The sequence below is a fragment of the Salmo trutta genome, chromosome 39, assembly GCF_901001165.1.
Source record: "Salmo trutta chromosome 39, fSalTru1.1, whole genome shotgun sequence".
Lineage (NCBI taxonomy): Eukaryota > Metazoa > Chordata > Actinopteri > Salmoniformes > Salmonidae > Salmo > Salmo trutta.
Window position 1 is genome coordinate 9,095,690 of NC_042995.1, and position 20,449 is coordinate 9,116,138.

Here is a 20,449-nt window from a genome sequence, read left to right on the forward strand (position 1 = left end):
TTGTTAGTCATATAGTTAGCTAGCTGACGTTAGACTTTGGGGGTTTTCCAGAGTGAATTCATTTACATTATTTCGTCAATGTAATTTTATAAAGAATCAATTGATTTGAGATTTATGAGTTCGTTTGACATGTTTATTATTATTGTAACCACCCTGGGTTTATAAGCGCGGAAATCGACTCTCCAGTACGAGCATGCTTTTGCGGAACAGTCGATAGCGCGCGGGACTTCGGGCTAGAAGGTCGAGGGTTCGAGACCTGCTCCCTGCTGTTTCATTACATTATTATTTCCATATGTTCACGACCTGGTAAAATGGCGGCGCCTCTCGGTCTGAGTCAATAGACTTGCAGGCAGTGCAGATGCACCAGAGATACAATTTCAGGGTTGTTCTACTGTTTAGAAGCAGAATGTCATGTTCATCTGATTTCTACATGTCACTGTAACAATATTCACACACATTCAGTTTCTATATTTATCTAGAATTGTTACTATAATATGAATGGGAAATACAATCGGTTTTTGTGAGTGAAATAAGTAGAAAATAATGCATAGTTCTGCTTCAAACAAACTGCAAACTTGTATTAATTGATTATTTAGTAATTTATGCATTTATGTGAATTTAGGTAGTCTACTTTATATTAAGTGCACTTAGGGAGTGAACACGATTTACAATTAAGGACCTCTGAAAGGAAAATGGATGGCCGTCCCATCAACAAAATATATTTGACCTAAACCCTCCCTGAATGCTTGCTTTTGGACATTTCCTTCAATAAAAGAGGCCTGGTGGGTGGAGGAATAGTATTTTTTTGGACTAGGCCTATTCAACAACAAAATCACAGCACAGCCATTGGTTAGGATAGGCCGACAGCACAGCCATTGGTTAGGATAGGCCGACACAGCACAGCCATTGGTTAGGCAGCATTAAACAAGTTTTGGCTCAACAAGCACAGAGCAGGCCGTTGCTAAGGTTTGGAATAACCTTTGCAGTGTGTAATGCAGCCTAGTTGTATTTACACCATCCCAGTAACTATGTTAGAAATACAGTATAACTTTGCTCTGTGGTTCTCCCAGCATGCACTTCATATCCTATAAGCTACGGATCACTTGATTGACATCACACTAAATAGCCTATAGTCACACTTGATATTGTGAGCCCAGCAGAGAATCAGAGATGAGGGGCGGTATCGGCCACACATTGATATATTTAAGCGTTAAGGCCAGAGGGGGTTTGTGATATGGCCAATATACCACGGCTAAGGGCTGTTGTGGAGTGCCTGGATACAGTCCTTATCCCTGATATATTGGACATATACCACAAACCCTTGAGGTGCCTTATTGCTGTTATAAACTGGTTACCAATGTAATTAGAACAGTAAAAAGTAATGTTTTGTCATACCTGTGGTATATGGTGTGATATACCACGGCTGTCAGCCAATCAGCGTTCAGGGTTCGATCCACCCAGTTTATAAAGCCTAATAAGCAACTCATTCTTAAACACTGAGAAATATTGACATTTCATCAATTATAAATGACAGGACCCTCTTCTGGACTAGATTAAAACAATACTAAACCCTCCCCTTGACTGACATTGAAAAAGCATAACCCTCATTTTCCTCCAGGTAACCATTCTGTACATTTAGATCCGTCTCTTATTTGTGTAATTTAAAGTGTGAACTTTGTCTAATGTGAATTAATATTTTGTTGTCAATGTTTAGCTACCTGATCTGTTGAAATTAGATAATTGAACAAGAAAAAATCTATTTTTAGAGAATAAAGAAAGCGCCAGAACTGTCAAGAGAATAACTTTTTGTGTCCGTTTGTCTTTATTACTACAGGACGACTAGAATTAAGTCTGAGGCCGGTAACATCAACAGTGAGGACAAACCCTGCCTGCCTCTCTCCTTCCATACTGAGTAGAAACCTACAGTCACTGGGTCCTGATTGTGACAGTGGAGCCCAGTTTGCACTGCAGGATCCAGAGATGGCATCAGTGAAGCTGGAAGACTGCAGTCAAACACTGGAGCTGAATGTCAACATTAAAGATGAAGAAGAGGAGGAGAAGATTAGGACATCTGTTAATCATGGTAAGAGCTGGTTCTGTCTATAAGTTATCATCATAAATTAGACCTCCATAAGTTATGACCCAGTCTATTGCTAGGTTGAATTCTGTAATTCTGACGTCACACATCCCTGAACAACTGGGTTATCTGGAGTGATCAGATAGTAGACTAAAGAAGTGAAGTAGACAAACTGACAGTGTTTTAAAGTTCAACTAAATTAGTCTGTGTAGTTTCTAACCCTTGTGATAGTGAGTGGAGGATGATATGAAATGAGTCTGTGTAGTTACTAACCCTTGTGATAGTGAGAGGAGGATGATATGAAATTAGTCTGTGTAGTTACTAACCCTTGTGATAGTGAGTGGACGATGATTATGGATAATTATTTTCACTCATTTTGCCTTGGACTGTTACCAGGGTTCGGGTCAATTCCAGATATTTTGGGAAATACACTGAAATTCCAATTCTCTTCAATGCTTTTCATTTAGGAAAATGTGGAATTGGAATTTGGTTTACTTTCTGAATGGACTGTTATTTAAATGGAATTGACCCCAACCCCGGCTGTTACCCACTTTTAGAATAGTTGTATTCCCCTGTATTGTACAGCCTACTTATATGAAGTCACATGTCACCCAGTACAGCCAGAAGAGGACTGGCCACGGCTCAGAGCCTGGTTCCTTTCTAGGTTTCTGCCTTCTAGGGAGTTTTTTTCTAACCACTGTGCTTCTACTTCTGCATTGCTTGCTGTTTGGGGTTTCAGGCTGGGTTTCTGTAAAGCACTTATACATTTATTTTATAAACCCTTTTTGAATCAGCAGTTGTCACAAAGTGCTTTAACAGAAACCCAGCCTAAAATCCCCAAAGAGCAAGCAATGCAGATGTAGCTTCATAAAATACATTTGACATGAATATCACATCGACTGACTGGTTCTTCTTATGTTCACACAGGAGATCATGTTGAGACATTCTCTACATCCAGAGAGCAACAGCAGGAATATCACAGAGCTAAGAGGTCTCACCACTGCCCACATTGTGAGGAGATTTTCCCATTTCTATCAAAGCTAAAAATACACATAAAAATACACACAGGAGAGAATCTGTATTCCTGTACTGACTGTGGGAAGAGATTCACAACATCAAGGGCTCTGACACTTCATCAGAGAGTGCACACTGGAGAGAAGCCTTACTACTGTTCGTACTGTGGGGAGAGTTACTCTCAACAGAGCAACTTCAAAAAACACCAACGTCTACACACAGGAGAGAAGCCTTACTCCTGCTGTGACTGTGGAAAATGCTTTACAACATCATCTGAGCTAACAGTTCATCAGAGAACACACACTGGAGAAAAGCCTTACATCTGCTCTGACTGTGGGAAGAGTTTCTCCCACCTGTGTAACTTTAAAGCACACCAACGTATACATTCAGGAGAGAAGCCATACTCCTGCTCTGACTGTGGGAAGAGTTTCTCCCGATTGTATACCTTAAAATCACATGAACGTACCCATACAGGAAAGAAGCCTTACTCCTGTTCTGACTGTAGGAAGAGTTTTTCTCACCAGGGTAGCTTTAAAGCACACCAACGTATACACACAGGAGAGAAGCCATACTCTTGCTCTGACTGTGGGAAGAGTTTCTCTCAACAGAGCAACTTAAAAACACACCGACGTATACACACAGGAGAGAAGCCTTACTACTGCTCTGACTGTGGGAAGAGTTTCTCTCAAGAGAGCAACTTAAAAACACACCAACGTAAACATAAAGGAGAGAAGCCTTACTACTGCTCTGTCAGTGGGAAGAATTTCTCTCTACAGAACCGATTAAAAACACACCAAGGTATTCATAAAGGAGAGAAGCCTCGTCAGTTCTCTCAGACCAGCTGAGATTAAAATTAAGTGATGGAGTGATTTTAATCTCATTGCTTGACTTGAACTGAAATATGTGCCGGTACTTATTTTGGGTGCCGGTACTGTTTATATTTAGCTTCAGGACCTCCACCATACTTTTGAGCTAATCTATAACAGGAACAGGAGCTCAAGCAGTAGAACACTTGAGGTCCTGGTACTCCGCTCCGGTAAGTTCCTGCCCAAGTCAAGCGCCGGTACTCACAACATGTATCAGATAGAGATGGTGGATCAGTATCCTGTGGGAATGAGTTAGTAGACACAACATGTATCAGATAGAGATGATGTGATGATCAGTTTTCTGTGGGAATGAGCTAGTAGACACAACATGTATCAGATAGAGATGATGTGATGATCAGTTTTCACTATTAGTTTGGGGGGATTGGTTTTTACTACATAGTTATTTGTTTAATGATACACAGTCTCTGAAACAACTACATGTGTTTATTAAGTTGTCTTTCAAAACTAGATTAGATATTGAAGTTATTCATCATCAATGGGTTTGGATAATTGCATCCAGTGGCGTTACTAGTCCTGGGCTTTCGGGGCTTCAGCCCCGGATGTTTTAGGTCCAGCCCCAAACTTTGGATGGTAAAAAACAAATATATTGTGCATCTGTAAAGTATTCAGACCCCTTCCCTTTTTCCAATTTTTTTTACATCCTTATTCTAAAATTTATAGTGACATTTTTGCAAATGTATTAAAAATACAAAACAGAAACCTTATTTACATAAGTATTCAGACCCTTTTCTGTGAGACTTGAAATTGAGCTCAGGTGCATCCCTTTTCCGTTGATCATCTTTGAGATGATTGGAGGCCACCTGTGGTAAAATCAATTGATCGGACATGATTTGGAAATGCACACACCTGTCTATATTGGTCCCACAGTTGACAGTGCATGTCAGAGCAAAAATCAAGCCATGAGGTCAAATGAATTGTCAGTAGATCCTGAAACAGGACTGCGTTGAGGCATAGATCTGGGGAAGGGTACCAAAACCTCTCTGCAGCATAGAAGGTACCCAAGAACACAGTGGCCTCCATCATCCTTCAATGGGAGAAGTTTGGAACCACCAAGACTCTTCCTAGAGCTGGCCACCCGGCCAAACTGAGCAATCGGGGGAGAAGGGCCTTGTTCGGGGAGGTGGCTCAGAACCCGATGGTCACTCTGACAGAGCTCCAGAGTTCCTCTGTGGAGATGGGAGAATCTTCCAGAAGGACAACCATCTCTGCAGCACTCCACCATTCAGGCCTTTAAGGTAGAGTGTCCAGACGGAAGCCACTCTTCAGTAAAAGGCACATGACAGCCTGCTTGGAGTTTGCCAAAAGGCACCTAAAGGACTCTCAGACCATGAGAAACAAGATTCTCTGGTCTGATGAAACCAAGATTGAACTCTTTGGCCTGAATGCCAAGTGTCACGTCTGGAGGAAACCTGTCACCATCCCTACGGTGAAGCATGGTGGTGGCAGCATCATGCTGTGGGGATGTTTTTCAGCGGCAGGGACTGGGAGACTAGTCAAGATTGAGGTAAAGGTGAACGGAGCAAATTGCAGAGAGATCCTTGATGAAAACCTGCTCCAGAGCACTCAGGACCACAACGAACCTAAGCACACAGCCAAGACAATGCAGGAGTGACTTCGGGACAAGTCACTAAATGTCCTTGTGTGGCCCAGCCAGAGCCCAGACTTGAACCCGATTGAACATCTCTGGAGAGACCTGAAAATAGCTGTGCAGCAACGCTCCCCATCCAACCTGACAGAGTTTGAGAGGATCTGCAGAGAAGAATGGGAGAAACTCCTCAAATACAGGTTTGCCAAGCTTGTAGCATCATACCCAAGAAGACTGTAATCACTGCCAAACGTGCTTAAACAAAGTACTAAGGGTCTGAATACTTATGTAAATGTAATATTTGAGTTTTTAAACAAAAATAAATCTAAAAACCTGTTTTTGCTTTGTCATTATGGGGCATTGTGTGTCGATTGATGAGGGGGGAAAAAACTGGCCAGTCCCCAGGAAAGCGCCTCATCCATACACCACCACTACCAAACCTTGAACCAGCTGTTAAAAAAGGTAGTGAATCAGGAGAAAAGGATAATAAAATGTATTCAGACCTGGAAATAGGAGTTTTCTTTCACATGATACAGAGGGAGGACTAATGTACAGGATGTCCCATTTGCACCTAGGTTGTTGAATAGTTTAAACTGTTGTAGTGAATGTTGATTTTTAGCAACCCATTATCGACTGACAGGTTCAGGTTGTCTCACTACACTGAATAAAAATATAAAATGCAACATGTAAAGTGTTGGTCCCATGTTTCATGAGCATTTTTTTCCAAATACACAAAAAGCTTATTTCTCTCAAATGTTGTGCGCAAATTTGTTTACGTCCTTGCCATGATAATCCATCCACAGGTGTGGCATATCAAGAAGCTGATTAAACAGCATGATCATTACACAGGTGCACCTTGTGCTTTGGACAATAAAAGGCCACTTTATTAAAATGTGCAGTTTTGTCATAATGCCACAGATGTCTCAAGGTTTGTGGTTGGCTTGCTGACTGCAAGAATGTCCACCAGAGCTATTTCCAGATATTTGAATGTTAATTTCTCTACCATAAGCTGCCTCCAACGTCATTTTCAGAGAATTTGGCAGTTTGTCCAACCGGCCTCACAAGCGCAGACCACATGTAACCATGCCAGCCCACGACCTCCACATCCGGCTTCTTCACCTACGGGATTGTCTGAGGGGGTTACTGAGGAGTATTTCTGTCTGTAATAAAGCAATTTTGTGGGGAAAAACTTATTCTGATTGACTGGGCCTGGCTCCCAAGTGGATGGGCTTTTGCCCTCCAAGGCTCCCATGGCTGCATCCCTGCCCAATCATGTGAAATCGATAGATTAGGGCCTAATTAATTACATTTAAATGGACTGATTTCCATATTAACTCAGCAAAAAAAGAAACGTCCCTTTTTCAGAACCCTGTCTTTCAAAAATAATTTGTAAAAATACAAATAACTTCACAGATCTTCATTGTAAAGGGTTTAAACACTGTTTCCCATGCTTGGTCAATGAACCATAAACAATTAATGAACATGCACCTGTGGAATGGTCGTTAAGACACTAACAGCTTACAGACGGTAGGCAATTAAGGTCACAGTTATGAAAGCTTAGGCCTTTCTACTGACTGAAAAACACCAAAAGAAAGATGCCCAGTGTCCCTGCTCATCTTTGTGAACGTGCCTTTGCATGCTGCAAAGAGGCATGAGGACTGCAGATGTGGCCAGGGCAATAAATTGCAATGTCCATACTGTGAGACGCCTAAGACGCTACAGGGAGACAGGATGAACAGCTGATTGTCCTCGCAGTGGCAGACCATGTGTAACAACACCTGCACAGGATCGGTACATCCGAACATCACACCTGCGGGACAGGTACAGGATGGCAACAACAACTGCCCAAGTTACACGAGGAACGCACAATCCCTCCATCAGTGCTCAGACTGTCCGCAAAGGCTGAGAGAGGCTGGACTGAGGGCTTGTAGGCCTGTTGTCAGGCAGGTCCTCACCAGACATCTCTGGCAACAATGTCGCCTATGGGCACAAACCCACCGTCGCTGGACCAGACAGGACTGGCAAAAAGTGCTCTTCACTGACGAGTCGCGGTTTTGGGGTGATGGTCGGATTCGCGTTTATCGTCGAAGGAATGAGCGTTACACCGAGGCCTGTACTCTGGAGCGGGATCCATTTGGAGGTGGAGGGTCCATCATGGTCTGGGGCGGTGTGTCACAGCATCATCGGACTGAGCTTGTTGTCATTGCAGGCAATCTCAACGCTGTGCGTTTCAGGGAAGACATCCTCCTCTCTCATGTGGTACCCTTCCTGCAGGCTCATCCTGACATGACCCTCCAGCATGACAATGCCACCAGCCATACTGCTTGTTCTGTGCGTGATTTCCTGCAAGTACAGGAATGTCAGTGTTCTGCCATGGCCAGCGAAGAGCCCGGATCTCAATCCCATTGAGCACGTCTGTGACCTGTTGGATTGGAGGGTGAGGGCTAGGGCCATTCCCCCCCAGAAATGTCTGGGAACTTGCAGGTGCCTTGGTGGAAGAGTGAGGTAACAGCAAGAACTGGCAAATCTGGTGCAGTCCATGAGGAGGAGATGCACTGCAGTACTTAATGCAGCTGGTGGCCACACCAGATACTGACTTACTTTTGATTTTGACACCCCCCTTTGTTCAGGGACACATTATTCCATTCATGCTAGTCACATGTCTGTGAAACTGGTTCAGTTTATGTCTCAGTTGAAACTTATGTTCATACAAATATTTACACATGTTAAGTTTGCTGAAAATAAACACAGTTGACAGTGTGAGGACGTTTCTTTTTTTGCAGAGTTTATGTATATATATACAGTTGGAAGTTGGAAGTTTACATACACTTAGGTTGGAGTCAATAAAACTCGTTTTTCAACCTATCTACAAATGTCTTGTTAACAAACTATAGTTTTGGCAAGTCGGTTAGGACATCTACTTTGTGCATGACACAAGTGATTTTTCCAACAATTGTTTACAGACAGATTATTTCACTTAAAATTCACTGTCTCACAATTCCAGTGGGTCAGAAGTTTACATACACTAAGTTGACTGTGCCTTTAAACTGCTTGTGAAATTCCAGAAAATTATGTGTTAGCTTTAGAAGCTTCTAATAGGCTAATTGACATCATTTGAGCCAATTGGAGGTGTACCTGTGGATGTATTTCAAGGCCTGACTTCAAACTCAGTGCCTCTTTGCTTAACATTACAGGAAAATCAAAAGAAATCAACCAGGACTTCATAAAAAAATTGTAGACCTCCACAAGTCTGGTTCATCCTTGGGAGCAATTTCCAAACGCCTGAAGGTACCATGTTCATCTGTACAAGCAATAGTATGCAAGTATAAACACCATGGGACTACGCAGCCGTCATACCACTCAGGAAGGTGATGCGTTCTGTTTCCTAGACATTTACATTTACGTAATTTAGCAGACGCTCTTATCCAGAGCGACTTACAAATTGGTGCATTCACCTTATGATATCCAGTGGAACAACCACTTTACAATAGTACATCTATATCTTTTTTTTGGGGGGGGGGGGGGGGGGGGGTTAGAAGGATTACTTTATCCTATCCCAGGTATTCCTTAAAGAGGTGGGGTTTCAGGTGTCTCCGGAAGGTGGTGATTGACTCCGCTGTCCTGGCGTCGTGAGGGAGCTTGTTCCACCATTGGGGTGCCAGAGCAGCGAACAGTTTTGACTGGGCTGAGCGGGAACTGTGCTTCCGCAGAGGTAGGGAGGCGAGCAGGCACCTAAGTAAACGTACTTTGGTGCGGAAAGTGCAAATCAATCCCAGAACAACAGCAAAGGACCTTGTGAAGATGCTGGAGGAAACCGGTACAAAAATATCTATTTCCACATTAAAACGAGACCTATATCAACATAACCTGAAAGGCCACTCAGCAAGGAAGAAGCCACTGCTCCAAATCCGCCATAAAAAAGCCAGACTACGGTTTGCAACTGCAAATGGGGACAAAGATCGAACGTTTTGGAGAAATGTCCTCTGGTCTGATGAAACAAAAATAGAACTGTTTGCCATAATTACCGTCGTTATGTTTGGAGGAAAAATGGGGGGTGGTTGCAAGCCGAAAAACACCATCCCAACCGTGAAGCACGGGGGTGGCAGCATCATGTTGTGGGGGTGCTTTGCTGCAGGAGGGACTGGTGCACTTCACAAAATAGATGGCCTCATGAGGAAGGAAAGTGATGTCGATATATTTAAGCAACATCTCAAGAAATCAGTCAGGAAGTTAAAGCTTGGTCGCAAATGGGTCTTCCAAATGGACAATGACCCCAAGCATACTTCCAAAGTTGTGGCAAGGCTTAAGGACAAAACAGGATGAAAGAAACCGCACACTGCTCTTGATAGTATCACTGGTATTTAATAAGCTTACGTATCGGCTTAAGGACAACAAACAAGGTATTGGAGTGGCCATCACAAAGCCCTGACCTCAATCCTATGGAACATTTGTGGGTAGAACTGAAAAAGCGTGTGCGAGCAAAGAGGCCTACAAACCTGACTCAGTTACACCAGCTCTGTCAGGAGGAATGGGCCAAAAGCTTCCTACAAAACTTATTGTGGGAAGCTTGTGGAAGGCTACCCAAAACGTTTGACCCAAGTTAAACAATTTAAAGGCAATGCTACCAAATACTAATTGAGTGTATGTAAACTTCTGACCCACTGGGAATGTGATGAAAGAAATAAAAGCTGAAATAAATAATTTCTGCTATTATTCTGACATTTCACATTCTTAAAAAAAAGTGGTGATCCTAACTGACCTAAAACAGGGATTTTTTTTACCAGGATTAAATGTCAGGAGTTGTGAAAAACTGAGTTCAAATGTATTTGGCTAAGGTGTATGTAGACTTCCGACTTCAACTGTATATATATATATATATATATATATATATATATATATATATATATATATATATATATAAATAAATAAATTCGAAACAGGAAGTTCCGGGCTCCAGACACAATGAAGTCTGCGGAACTGTGCTCTGAAGACGATAGCTTGTGTGTCTGTTTCAAAAGTATTACTAAAGGTATGCATTAGCACGTTTAAACTTTCTAATATCGAAAGAACATGTCGTAACATGTTAGGTAACAAATCCGTCAAGGTATTATCGCGTTTGTTAAAGGTTTTATGAGGTGTTATTTTTGTGCTAAACCGAGTGAGTGAAGAACGTGATTAAAAACGATTTTATCTAGCTAGCTAAGTTTAGACTTTGGGTTTGTCAGAGTGAATGAATGTACATTATTTCGTCAATGTAATTTCATAAAGAATCAATTGATTTGACATGTATTTTATTTGATATGTGTTCAGGAGCTGGTAAAATGGCGGCGCCTCTCGGTCTGAGTCAATAGACTTGCAGGCAGTGCAGATGCACCAGAGAGACAATTTCAGGGTTGTTCTACTGTTTAGAAGCAGAATGTCATGTTCATCTGATTTCTACATGTCACTGTAACAATATTCACACACGTTCAGTTTCTATATTTATCTAGAATTGTTACTATAATATGAATGGGAAATACAATCGGTTTTTGTGAGTGAAATAGTGGAAAATATTACATAGTTCTGCCTCAAACTACAACCTTGTATTAATTGTTCATTTAGTAAATTATGCATTAAGGTGAATTTTAGAAAGTCTGCTATGGCGTAACTGCACATAGAGTGAACATTTTTAATAAGGTTTACATGGAGAAAATAAGATATCTGAAAGGAAAATGGAGGCCGTCCTGTCAGTAAAATATATTAGACATAAACCCTCCCTGAACGCTTGAAAAAATGAAAATAAAGACACCGCCTCTATACCCCAAAATAATTATTAAAACAAAGTGGATAGTAGAGAACATGTTTACCCTCACTTCTTGGACAGACCAGAGCTTTTAGATATGCCATTTTAGAAACTGTTCTTCATCCTGTAAGCATTGCATGGCAACGCAGGAATTTTGATAGCATACAGGGCTGCGGGCCAGGAGGTTGTGGGTTCACAGACCACTGTGAACAAGAGTAAGGGTGGATAGATCTCTTTTATGGTAAAAGCAGTGCCGTCTTTCGGATGGGACGTTAAACGGGTGTTCTGACTCTCTGAGGTCATTAAAGATCCCATGGCACTTATCATAAGAGTAGGGGTGTTAACCCTGGTGTCCTGGTTAAATTCCCAATCTGGCCCTCATACCATCATGGCCACCTAATCATCCCCAGTTTACAATTGGCTCATTCATCCCCTTCCTCTCCACTGTAACTATTCCCCAGGTTGTTGCTGTAAATGAGAAAATGTTCTCAGTCAACTTACCTGGTAAAATAACGGTTAAATAAAATAAAATTGCATGAATCTATCATCATATTTGCAGGTCTGGGGAAGAAAATGGCCTTTTTATGAACATTTCATGCAATACCACACAGGCTAAGAATGGAGAGAGGCCTGTGTGTTAATCTTAAATTTCTCCAATGCCAAATCAGTGTTTTGTTTGCAACGAAACTGTCCCTGTTTGCAAATAATTAAATCTGAGACAATCTGACATGATTGGTTTACGGTAGGTGGGGTGGGAGGTCCAGTATAAACTCTAACTCACTTCCTTGACAACAGCTCTGCTCCGTTAAGCGCAATAAGTATGAAAGCCCTGATGTCTGCAGAGGATGCATCTGCAGTAAATGCTGTATGGCCACTTCAGACATCGGATGGACCATCCAGAGTCTTTTAGCAGAGAAATGTAAATCTCTAACTGCTGGCTACTCTCATTCTGTCTTTAACCCAACAAGTATTTCCCTAAAAGCTGTCTGGGTTTAAACATCTTCTATTGTACAGAAAGTGAATAGCTTAATACATTGGTAGTGACAGAATTAGATTAGTGAGATTTGTGTATTTCTTTTTGTTTTGTCTCCTGGGCTATAGAAGGTTGTATCTCAGCCTCTGAATGTCAAAGAAACGAAGTCACGTTTTTCCTGGTTATTTTTCAGCTTGTTTCTAGCATAAAGCAGTGCTGACCAAAACACTGTTATAGATCCCTTGATATAATCAGATCAGTTAGATTTTCTTCATGTTAATCTGACAAGGTGTAGGCCTGTGCTTTTTGACATCTTCAATAAAAGAGGGCTATGGCATAACCCCTCAAGTGGAGTCTGGGTTTTAACTCAACAGCCCTTCACTGACATGGAGGTAGGCTATTTAAAGAGTGCATGGTGGGTGGAGGAATAGGCTAGTCCGCAAGCAACATAGTGTATTTTTGGGGGACTTGGCCTAATCAACAAAAAAATGTGAAGAAACCTTTCACTCCGTTCCTCAACTGCCACCATAGGCCGACACAGCACAGCCATTGGTTAGGATAGGCCGACACAGCACAGCCATTGGTTAGGTTGGAGAGCCCTGCTTTAGCCTATAGGCTATGGATCATTTAATTGACACTACACTAAATAGCCTATAGGCACACTTGATATTGCGCGCCCAGCAGCGAATCAGATATGAGGGGCGGCATCGGGCACACATTGATATATAGCCAATCAGCGTTCAGGGTTCGAACCACCCAGTTTATAAAGCCTAATAAGCAACTCATTCTTAAACACTGAGAAATATTGACATTTCATCAATTATAAATGACAGGACCCTCTTCTGGACTAGATTAAAACAATACTAAACCCTCCCCTTGACTGACATTGAAAAAGCATAACCCTCATTTTCCTCCAGGTAACCATTCTGTACATTTAGATCCATCTCTTATTTGTGTAATTTAAAGGGTGAATTTTGTCTGATTTCAATGAATGTTTTGTTGTCGATGCATAGCTATCGGATCTATTGAAATTAGATAATTGAACAACAAAAAGAGAATATATTTTGAGGATAAACAATGTGCCAGAACTGTCAAGATTTTGTGTCTGTTTGTCTTTATTACTACAGGCTGACTCAGATTAAGTCTGAGGCCGGTAACATCAACAGTGAAGACAAACCCAGCCTGCCTCTCTCCTTCCACACTGAGTCCAAACCTACAGTCACTGGGTCCTGATTGTGACAGTGGAGCCCAGTTTGTACTGCAGGATCCAGAGATGGCATCAGTGAAGCTGGAAGACTGCAGTCAAACACTGGAGCTGAATGTCAACATTAAAGATGAAGAAGAGGAGGAGGAGATTAGGACAACTGTTAATCATGGTAAGAGCAGGTTCCTCATAAGTTAGACTGGGCCATAAGTTATGGAGGTCGCTAGGAGAGACTAAAGAAGAAAAGTAGACAAACTGACAGTGTTTTAAAGTTCTATGAAATGAGTCTGTGTAGTTACTAACCCTTGTGATAGTGAGAGGAGGATGATATGAAATGAGTCTGTGTAGTTACTAACCCTTGTGATAGTGAGTGGAGGATGATATGAAATGAGTCTGTGTAGTTTCTAACCCTTGTGATAGTGAGTGGAGGATGATATGAAATGAGTCTGTGTAGTTTCTAACCCTTGTGATAGTGAGTGGAGGATGATATGAAATGAGTCTGTGTAGTTACTAACCCTTGTGATAGTGAGTGGAGGATGATATGAAATGAGTCTGTGTAGTTACTAACCCTTGTGATAGTGAGTGGAGGATGATATGAAATGAGTCTGTGTAGTTACTAACCCTTGTGATAGTGAGTGGAGGATGATATGAAATGAGTCTGTGTAGTTACTAACCCTTGTGATAGTGAGTGGAGGATGATATGAAATGAGTCTGTGTAGTTACTAACCCTTGTGATAGTGAGAGGATGATATGAAATGAGTCTGTGTAGTTTCTAACCCTTGTGATAGTAAGTGGAGGATGATATGAAATGAGTCTGTGTAGTTTCTAACCCTTGTGATAGTAAGTGGAGGATGATTATGGATAATTATTTTCACCCCTTTTGCCTTGGACTGTTACCAGGGTTCGGGTCAATTCCAGATAATTCAGGAAATACACTGAAATTCATATTCTCTTCAATGCTTCTCAATTAGCAGCATGTGGAATTGGAATTAGGTTTACTTTCTGAATTGATTGAAATGGAATTGACCCCAACCCTAACTGGAATAGTTTTATTCTCCTGTATTGTGCAGCCTACTGATATGAATTCATATGTCACCTGGTACAGCCAGAAGAGGACTGGCCACCCCTCGGAGTCTGGTTCCTTTCTAGGTTTCTTCCTATGTTCCTGCATTCTAGGGATTTGTTTTCTAGCACACCAACTCATTCAAGGGTTTTTCTTAATTTTTTACTATTTTCTACATTCTAGAATAACAATGAAGACAAACTATGAAATAACACATGGAATCATGTAGTAACCATCAAAATATATTATTCAAAGTAGCCACCCTTTGCCTTGATGACAACTTTGCACACTGTTGGCATTCTCTCAACCAGCTTCACCTGGAATGCTTTTCCAACAGTCTTGAAGGAGTTCCCACATATGATGAGCACTTGTTGGCTGCTTTTCCTTCACTCTGCGGTCCAACTCAGCACAAACCATCTCAATTAGGTTTAGGTCGGGTGACTGTGGAGGGCCAGATCATCTGATGCAGCACTCCATCACTCTCATTCTTGGCCAAATAGCCCTTACACAGCCTGGAGGGGTTTTGGGTCATTGTCCTGTTGAAAAACAAATGATAGTGGGACTAAGTGCAAACCAGATCCATGTGTATAGTGGCTTGCGAAAGTATTCAACCCCCCTTGACATTTTTCCTATTTTGTGGCCTTACAACCTGGAATTAAAATTGATTTTTGGGGGGTTTGTATCAGTTCATTTATACAACATGCCTACCACTTTGAAGATGCAAAATATTTTTTATTTTTATTACAGTCAGAAATACTCCTCAGCACCCCCCAGGTAAAGAAGCAGGATGTGGAGGTCCTGGGCAGGATTGGTTACGCATGATGTGTATCACTGTAGAATGCTGTATTTGTATTTTTGTTTTTATTACGGATCCCCATTAGCTGCTGCCAAGGCTGCAGCTACTCTTCCTGGGGTCCAACATGCCTACCACTTTGAAGATGCAAAATATTTTTTATTTTGAACCAAACAAAAACAACTTGAGCGTGCATAACTATTCACCCCCCCCCCCCTTTTCCCCCCAAAGTCAATACTTTGTAGAGCCACCTTTTGCAGCAATTACAGCTCTTGGGGTATGTCTCTATAAGCTTGGCACATCTAGCCACTGGGATTTTTGCCCATTCTTCAATGGAAAACAGCTCCTCCAGCTCCTTCAAGTTGGATGGGTTCTGCTGATGTACAGCAATCTTTAAGTCATACCACAGATTCACAATTGGATTGAGGTCTGGGCTTTGACTAGGCCATTCCAAGACATTTAAATGTTTCCCCTTAAACCATTCGAGTGTTGCTTTAGCAGAAGGCTTAGGGTCATTGTCCTGCTGGAAGGTGAACCTCCGGCCCAGTCTCAAATCTCTGGAAGACTGAAACAGGTTTCCCCTCAAGAATTTCCCTGTATTTAGTGCCATCCATCATTCCTTCAATTCTAACCGGTTTCCCAGTCCCTGCCGATGGAAAAACATCCCCACAGCATGATGCTGCCACCACCATGCTGCACTGTGGGGGTGATGAGAGGTGTTGTGTTTGCGCCTGAAATAGCATTTTCCTTGATGACCAAAAAGCTACATTTTAGTCTCATCTGACCAGAGTACCTTCCATATGTTTGGGGAGTCTCCCACATGCCTTTGGGCAAACACCAAATGTGTTTGCTTATTTTTTTCTTTAAGCAATGGCTTTTTTCTGGCCACTCTTCTGTAAAACCCAACTCTGTGGAGTGTACGGCTTGAAGTGGTCCTATGGACAGATACTCCAATCTCCGCTGTGTAGCTTTGCAGCTCCTTCAGGGTTATTTTTGGTCTCTTTGTTGCCTCTGATTAATGCCCTCCTTGCCTGGTCTGAGTTTTGGTAGGTGGCCCTCTCTTGGCAGGTTTGTTGTGGTTCCATATTCTTCCCATTTTTTAATAATGGATTTAATGGTGCTCTGTGGGATGTTCAAAGTTTCTGATATTTTTTTGTAACCAACCCTGATCTGTACTTCTCCACAACTTTGTCCCTGACCTGTTTGGAGAGCTGCTTGGTCTTCATGGTGCCGCTTGCTTGGTGGTGCCTCTTGCTTAGTGCTGTTGCAGACTCTGGGGCCTTTCAGAACAGGTGTAAATATACTGAGATCATGTGACACATAGATTGCACACAGGTGGACTTTATTTAACTAATTATTGTGACATCTGAAGGTTATTGGTTGCACCAGATCTCGTTTTGGGGCTTCATAGCAAAGGGGGTGAATACATATGCATGCACCACTTTTCCGTTTGTAATTTTTTGAAACAAGTAATTTTTTTCATTTCACTTCACCAATTTAAACTATTTTGTGTATAGCCATTACATTAAATCCAATAAAAATTTATTTAAATTACAGGTTGTAATGCAACAAAATAAGAAAACCGCCAATAGGGATGAATACTGTTAAAAGGGACTGTACGTGTGTATAGTGCGTACGTTATCGTGTACGTATGCATGCATGTGTCTGTGCCTATGTTTGTGTTGCTTCACAGTCCCCGCGGTTCCATAAGGTGTTTTTTTTTATCCGCTTTTTTTAATCTAATTTTACTGCTTGCATCAGTTACTTGATATGGAATAGAGTTCCATGTAGTCATGACTCTATGTAGTACTGTGCACCTCCCATAGTCTGTTCTGGACTTGGGTACTGTGAAGAGACCTCTTGTGGCATGTCTTGTGGGGTATGCATGGTTGTCCGAGCTGTGTGCCAGTAGTTCAAACAGACAGCTCGGTGCATTCAACATGTCAATACCTCTCACTTTGAGCCAGGAGAGATTGACATGCATATTATTAATATTAGCTCTCTGTGTACATCCAAGGGCCAGCCATGCTGCCCTGTTCTGAGCCAATTGCAATTTTCCTAAGTCCTTTTTTGTGGCACCTGACCACATGACTGAACTGTAGTCCAGGTGCGACAAAACTAGGACCTGTAGGACCTGCCTTGTTGATGGTGCTGTTAAGAATGCAGAGCAGTGCTTTATTATGGACCATGACAGTTCACAATCCAACAATTACCACATGATTTATTACAAGGTTTAATTGAGGTTTAGGGTTTATTGAATAATTTGTCCCAAATACAATGCTTTTAGTTTTATAAATATTTAGGGCTAACTTATTCCTTGCCACCCACTCTGAAATTACCTGCAACTCTTTGTTAATTGTTGCAGTCATTTCAGTCGTTGTAGTAGCTGACGTGTATAGTGTTGAGTCATCCACATACATAGACACACTAGCCTTACTCAAAGCAAGTGGCATGTCGTTAGTAAAGATTGAAAAAAGCAAGGGGCCTAAACAGCTACCCTGGGGAATTCCTGATTCTACCTAGATTATTTTTGTGAAGCTTCCATTAAATTACACCCTCTGTGTTCTGTTAGACAAGTAACTTTTAATCCACATTATAGCAGGGGGTGTAAAGCCATAACACAAGTTTTTCCAGCAGCAGACTATGATCGATAATGTCAAAAGCTGCCCTGAAGTCTGACAAGACAGCCCCCACAATCATTTTATCATCAATTTCTCTTAACTTCTATGGGCTATGTGGGACGCTAGCGTCCCACCTGCGGGACACAGCCAGTGAAATATCAGGGCGGCAAATTCAAAACAACAAAATGTCATAATTCAAATTTCTCAAACATACAACTATTTTACACCATTTTAAAGATACACCTCCCCTTAATCCAACCACATTGTCCGATTTCAAAAAGGCTTTACGGCGAAAGCATAAAGTTAGATTATGTTAGGACAGTGCCAACACAAGAAAAACCACACAGCCATTTTCCAAGCAGGAGAGGGGTCACAAAAACCAGAAATACAGCTAAAATTAAGCACTAACCTTTGACGATCTTCATCAGATGACACTCCTAGGACTCAATGTTACACAATACATGTATGTTTTTTTCGATAAAGTTCATATTTATTTCCAAAAACCCCATTTTACATTGGCGCGTGATGTTCAGAAAATATTTTGCCTCCAATACTGCCGGTGAATCAGCACAACAATTTACAGAAATACTCATCATAAACGTTGATAAAATATTAAACTGTTATTCAAAGAATTATAGATAAACATCTCCTTTATGCAACCGCTGTGACAGATTTCAAAAAAGCTTCACGGGGAAAGCACACTTTGCAATAATCTGAGTACGGCGCTCAGAAAAATACAACAGGCAATACAGATACCCGCCATTTTGGAGTCATCTAAAATCATAAATAGCATTAGAAATATTCACTTACCTTCGATGATCTTCATCAGAAGGCACTTCCAGGAATCCCAGGTCCACAATAAATGTTGTTTTGTTCGATAAAGTCCATAATTTATGTCCAAATACCTCCTTGTTGTTTGCGAGTTCAGTAAACTACTCCAAATGTAGGAAGCGCGTTGAAAATTTCACGACAAAAACTTATATTTATGTTCGTTGAAACATGTCAAACGTTGTAAAGCATCAATCTTTATGGCCTTTTTAATGTAAAACTTCAGTAATATTCCAACCGAACGATTCCAATGTCTTGAAAAACGTTATGGAACACAGCTACCCCTCACGTGAATGCATGTAATTGAGGCCATGTCATTCTCTCGGTCATCAGACTCCAGGAGGTCTTGTTCGCTCTCTGTTGACTGCAAAAGCCTGAAACATCTAGTGGAAGCCTTAGGAAGTGCAAATTGAACCCTAAGTCACTGTATACTGAATAGGCCCAGTCTTGAAAAACTACAATCCACTTACTGGTTGGATTTTTTTCTCAGGTTTTTGCCTGCCATATGAGTTCTGTTATACTCACAGACATCATTCAAACTGTTTTAGAAACTTCAGAGTGTTTTCTATCCAAATCTACTAATAATATGCATATCCTACGTTCTGAGCCCGAGTAGTAGGCAGTTTAATTTGGGCACCTCATTCAGCCAAACTACTCAATACTGCCCCCGGGCCCAGAAAGGTTAACCAATCAATTATTTGTGTAAGTTTTGTGCTTGTTGAGTGTCCTTCCCTATAAGTGTGCTGAAATTCTGTTGGAATTTTTTTACTGTGAAATAGCATTGTATCTGGTCAAACACATTTTTTTTCCAGAAGTTTACTAAGGGTTGTTAACAGGCTGATTGGTTGGCTATTTGAGCCAGTAAATGACTTTAGCTTCCCTTCAGGCCTGAGGGAACACACTTTCTAGTAGGCTTAAATTGAAGATGTGGCAAATAGGAGTGGGGATATCGTCTGCTATTATCCTCAGTAATTTCCCATCCAGATTGTCAGACCCTGGTGGTTTGTCATTTGTTGATAGACAACAATACTTTTTTCACCTCTTCCACACTGACTTTACGGAATTCAAAGGTCTTTCATAATTTGGTCAGATATACTTGGATGTGTAGTGTCAGGGTTTGTTGCTGGCATGTCATCCCTAAGTTTGCTTATCTTGCCGATGAAAAAATCATTAAAGTAGATGGAAATATCAGTGGGCTTTGTGATGAATGAGCATCTGATTCAATGAATGATGGAGCCGAGTGGCCTTTTTTCCCCAAAATGTAATTTAAGGTGCTCCAAAGCTTTTTACTATCATTCTTTATATAGTTTATCTTTGTTTCATAGTATAGTTTATTTTCATTCAGTTCAGTCACATGATTTCTTAATTTGCAGTACGTTTGCCAATCAGTTGGACTGCCAGACTTATTTACCATACCTTTTACCTCATCCCTCTCAACCATGCAATGTTTTAATTCCTCATCAATCCAAGGAGATTTAAGTCTTTACAGTAATTTTCTTAATAGGTGCGTGCTTATTAGTAACTGGAATAATCAATTTCATAAATGTGTCAAGTGCAGCATCTGGTTGCTCCTCATTACACACCACAGACCAGCAAATATTATTTTCATCACCAACAGAGGA

At 41.3% G+C, this 20,449-nt stretch overlaps 2 protein-coding genes across 4 annotated transcripts in view; both read left to right on the forward strand.

The window, feature by feature from the left end:
* The window catches only part of LOC115179514 (zinc finger protein 239-like), a 37,602-nt gene that overhangs the window by 214 nt on the left and 16,939 nt on the right, over positions 1 to 20,449 (forward strand). Inside the window, exons 1-2 of one of the 3 annotated variants that reach the window (XM_029741114.1) lie at positions 10,512 to 10,592; positions 13,446 to 13,694. In XM_029741114.1, coding sequence (XP_029596974.1) covers positions 13,592 to 13,694 — 103 coding nt within the window. In that variant the 5' untranslated portion in view covers positions 10,512 to 10,592; positions 13,446 to 13,591. Of the gene's footprint in view, positions 1 to 1,834; positions 10,593 to 13,445; positions 13,695 to 20,449 lie in introns of those variants that run through there. The other 2 variants (XR_003872929.1, XR_003872930.1) reach the window with 2 other exon arrangements.
* LOC115179804 (gastrula zinc finger protein XlCGF17.1) lies at positions 312 to 4,150 on the forward strand. Its single transcript, XM_029741596.1, has 3 exons — positions 312 to 327; positions 1,991 to 2,083; positions 3,005 to 4,150. Exons 1-3 carry the CDS (start codon positions 312 to 314, stop codon positions 3,934 to 3,936), a joined length of 1,041 nt encoding a protein of 346 aa, XP_029597456.1. The 3' UTR covers positions 3,937 to 4,150.